The 4,648-nt window shown below is 40.3% G+C and overlaps 1 protein-coding gene across 1 annotated transcript; it reads left to right on the forward strand.

The window, feature by feature from the left end:
- Positions 1 to 1,073: 1,073 nt before the first annotated feature.
- LOC104962719 (nucleolar MIF4G domain-containing protein 1-like) lies at positions 1,074 to 4,118 on the forward strand (the record flags this gene model as incomplete). Its single annotated transcript, XM_010791212.1, has 4 exons — positions 1,074 to 1,133; positions 2,623 to 2,946; positions 3,152 to 3,262; positions 3,960 to 4,118. Coding segments are annotated over exons 1-4 (654 nt in total), but the record flags the coding sequence as incomplete, so codon positions are not given.
- Between the last annotated feature and the right edge of the window lie 530 nt (positions 4,119 to 4,648).

A 4,648-nucleotide genomic window follows, 5' to 3' on the forward strand; every position in this document is an offset into this window, starting at 1 on the left:
TCAGAATTTTGAGAAAAAGTCAGAAATGTAATAAAAAAGTCAGAATTTTGAGATTTTGAGAAAAAGTCAGAATTTTCAGATTTTTTGGATAAAGTCAGAATTTTGAGATAAAGTCAGAATTTTGAGAAAAAGTCAGAAGATTTCTATAGATTTATGCTTTTGACTCTTCACACAAATGTATTTCCACTGACCTTCTTTATTAAGGTGGCAGCATACTGTATTTCAGAGACTGATCTCAACTCATCTGAACATATGATTACATCTTTTCAATTGTCTATGTATGGCAATTGCAAGATTTATATATATGCTTGTTTATATGCATTAATTCTATATATCCGTTTTTTTTTTTAAAGATAAGACATAGTTCCTTTTAACTCATGCAGGAGGAGATTATAATCTTTAAAGCTTAAGTATAAGCAGTTTGTCGAAGGTACACATAACCGATGGAACACCCAAAGCACAGATGGACTATAATGTGTAGATGTAACTTTTGTTGTGCTAACTAGAATGACCTGCAACAATGAAGGAGACTCATTCCTCATTGACTTGCATGCATATGTGTATCCGTACATTTGCTTTGTAACAGATTAATTCAAAATGTGTATAAGGTTGGAATAGCAGTTTGATTCAGTATGGCAGGAAGGACAGACCGAGACCTTAATTCAGGCAGTTTATACGTACGTCAGTTTACCAGGAATAAACCCAGAATTTGCTGCATTTCCCCCCCCCTGCTGTTCCCTCCCTTGAGCCTCAGATACACAGTCCACCATTTTTGGCTCCACATGAACAATTTAAAATCTAAATTGTCATGAATCTTTTCAGGATCAGCTGTGAACATCATACCGGGCCGTTTCCTTCGACTCCTCATCTCCCTTTCTGATTTCTTTTTATGAAGTGCGCTACACTTCCCCTCGCTCCAGTTTTGAGGCTTTCTTTGGGTACAGCTCTGGATTTCTCTGCATGCCCCACTTTAATAATGCATCGCTCCCAAGCACGCAGCTCTAAGCCGTCCCATATAGCAGCAGCGAGCGCAGTAATGACAGTCTTTCGCAGGCTTAAAGGGACATTACACCATGGAGTCAAACATCTGTGCAGTGCAGCATGACCCAGAATACACAGTGGTAGAGAAGCGGGTCAGAGCCTTGTGTTTCTGATGCAGATCAATAGAACACTTTATGTATTTAGAGTAAGCAAGGCAGGGATAATCTGCCCTTACAAGATGGAGCTTTTGGTAACAATTTCCATGAAGACCGGATCTAAAGGGTATTATGGGTATCGTTAAAGTAACAAAATGCTAAATGACAACACTTAACTTCACAGCAACAATGAAATGTTAAGATGAAGCATGCTGTGGCTACATTTTCACTTAGGTATGTTTTTAAAAATATCTATTTATTTTATTCTAACATGGTGCAACCGTAACAAAACCTAATCCCCCCTCCTTGGGATTAATAAAGCATTTTGATTGACTGATTGATTGATAATTGTAAATGCATCAATATTGACTTATCGCTGTACATATAATGATACTGCATGGACTACTAAAGTATACTGTGTGATCTTTTTGTTACATTTTGAATATAATTTCATTAATAACTTGTCAAAAACATACATTAGACACCTATAACTATTATAAGCATCAATAATGTTGATTGACCGTTGATATAGTGCATCGGAAAGCCTTCTGTGTTTTGTGCATGCATGGTATGATCATTACAAATGCATTTTAATTCCTTAATGGGTCATATACTGCAGGGTAGCTTGGGAATTTACTCCAGGTGGAACTAAAGTCTCGGGCAATAATGGATTATGACGGAAATGTTACGATCCTGTCCGTCAAAATGAATGACAACGAAAAAGTTTAACGCCACCACTGCTTGGGAGAAAGAAACGATCTGATGTTGGGCCCATTCCCCCCTCTCTGTCAGCGCGAGTGAGTTGCATTGTTTTATCAGAATGGAAGCAATGTGGCCATTCCACAGCTGGTAAAACCCCACAAACCAGATGCTCTCTGCAAAGCTGCTTTCTCAATCATTCAACCTGTCATTCATCAAATAAGGACAAGATATAATCTTATTGGGAAAGAAGTTTGACTAAAATGACAAATTATTGGTTTTGGCTCGACTAGTTCGACTGAAATGTTCTATATAATCTGATGACTAAAAAAGACTCAACTGTTTTCTTTGACTAAAATGCTCAGACTTTTAGTCGACTAAATCTTGACTAAACAAAAACAGGAGTACTAACTAAGTATGACTAAAACTAACAAGGACATTTGATACAGGACTAAGACTAAAACTAAATAAAAAAGTAGCTGACAAAATGAACACTTGTCTCAACACACATGTTTGAGATTACATAAGGAAAGGTTTGAAAAGTTTTGACTTATTTTGTAGTTTTCTAATACTCTCTAGTTATGAGTTGAACGCTAACTAAATTGCTTGAATCTAGGGATTAAGTAAAGCCACTGCTCTGTCAACAACAACAATGAAATAATTGTATTTCTCTTTACTTTAGATCACACCTAAATAAGGCTCACACACCTGATGTCTGTCCCCCCTTTATTTAACTTCCATTTAGTTGATATACCTGATGTGTTCTTCCCTTCTGATTATTCCCCAGGTCGGAGCTCACTTCCTGGAGACGGTTGTTCGACAGTTTGACGAAGTGTACAAGAACCCTTCGGAAACCAAGGAGTGCGACAACCTGATCTCCATCATCTGCCACCTGTACAACTTCCAGGTGGTTCACTCCGTACTCGTTTTCGACATCCTGAAACACCTGGTGGGAGACTTCAGGGAGAAGGACATCGAGCTGGTTCTTCTCGTGCTGAGGAACGTCGGCTTCGCTCTGAGGAAAGACGACGCTCTGGCCCTCAAAGAGCTCATCTGTGAGGGACAGCGAAAAGCTGGGGACGTGGGGACAAAGTTCCAGGATCAGACCAGGGTAACAACAACAACAACACTTTGTACTTTAAAGAGGCCCTATGCTGCTTTTTGGGGGGGATATGATTGACAGTTCTGAGATGAGTATGTCAATTAAAGCGTTTATCCATTGTGTGATGAGGATTTTTTTAGCAAGCCACTTACTAGAGAAGACAATCTAGCTTATCTCATAAGTTTATATGCATGTATTGATTTTTGTCCTATAGGTACGCTTCATGCTGGAGACCATGCTCGCTCTGAAGAACAACGACATGAGGAAAATCCCCGGATACGATCCTGAACCCATGGAGAAACTGAGGAAGCTGCAGAGGACTCTGGTGGGTCATTTAGTATTTAACAATTACAACATCACTATATCTAAACGTACATATCCTCATTTCACTACATTAGTAAAAAACTCCTCACATTTCCGGCTACTTTGTGCTTTGTGCTTCTACTCGGCCAATATTGTACTTTCTACTCCCCTTCATTTAATCGGACATCCCATTTACTTTGCATATACAGATTATCAGCTCATACAAAATATAAACCACTTGTGAATAAACATTGAAATATAATTATAGGTTAAGATATCAGTATCAGGAGTAGATGTGAGTACTTCTTCTGCAGCGTATATGACACTAAACATGGCTTTTGTGTTCTTTCAATGTTGTTGTCATACTAGCTTCTGACCACCAGGGGGAGCCAGAGCACCACTTTTACACACCCAAGTCTAAAATGTTCCCTCGACCTCAAATCAGATTCCTGTTACATTTTTTTATTTTTTTATTAATAGGATTCACAAAAATGATGAAACAAAATAACAAAAAATAAAATATATATAAACATACATACATACCCAGAAAACAAGAAATGAACAAAATAATACACAAAGTCATCCCCATAGAGCTCAGCCATCATTCCTTGGCCTAGGAGGAACTGTCAGAAATATGTCGGATGTTCTAGGCCCGACATATTGGAGGAAATCAAACCATCTCTGATCCTAAATATCTTGGTTTGTTCTTGTTCCTCCAGCTGCAGCGCCGAGCAGGAGGCCGTGACATGAAGCTGAGGGTCTCTCTGGATAATCTCCTGGCAGCAGATCAGATCGGGCGATGGTGGATCGTCGGTTCCTCGTGGAGCGGAGCGCCGATGATCGGAGAGCAAAACGCCTCCAAAGAGAGTGAAGGAAAGGTACAGGAAGCACACGACACACATCCAAACAACACCAATTAAAGGAGAACGTTGCTAATTAAACGCTAATCCAAAAAACCCACAGAGAAAACTTTACGTGACATTTCCACAAAATCTTGAATTGCAGTTTTTCACACCAGTTTTTTATAAAGCTCCCATGTCATGGCCATTTCTACTGATCATAGTTCCATAGTTGAGGTCTACTAGAATAGATTTATATTGTTCAATGTTCCAAACTCTCATTGGTTTCTCATACAGCATCTCTGTATAGTATGTGTATTCACTCTCTGTCCTACACGGCTTGTTGGAGCTCCTGCCCCCCCCCCCAGTGAGCCCATGGCCGTCTGCGAGACACCGCGAAACCCAGCCCGAACACACACCCGCACCCGCAGCCTGGCTTGGAGTTTGTGTGTGTGCCCAGGCTGAGTTCCGCGGTGTCTCGCCGACCCCACACCAGAGAGCCAGCTCACAGTGTCCCGCTCCTCGAGCCTCGCAACGTCCCGCCGTGTGTGTGTGTGTGTGTGTGAGGA

This window comes from Notothenia coriiceps, unplaced genomic scaffold, assembly GCF_000735185.1.
Source record: "Notothenia coriiceps isolate Sejong01 unplaced genomic scaffold, NC01 NC01_scaffold00035309, whole genome shotgun sequence".
In the NCBI taxonomy this organism is placed as follows: domain Eukaryota; kingdom Metazoa; phylum Chordata; class Actinopteri; order Perciformes; family Nototheniidae; genus Notothenia; species Notothenia coriiceps.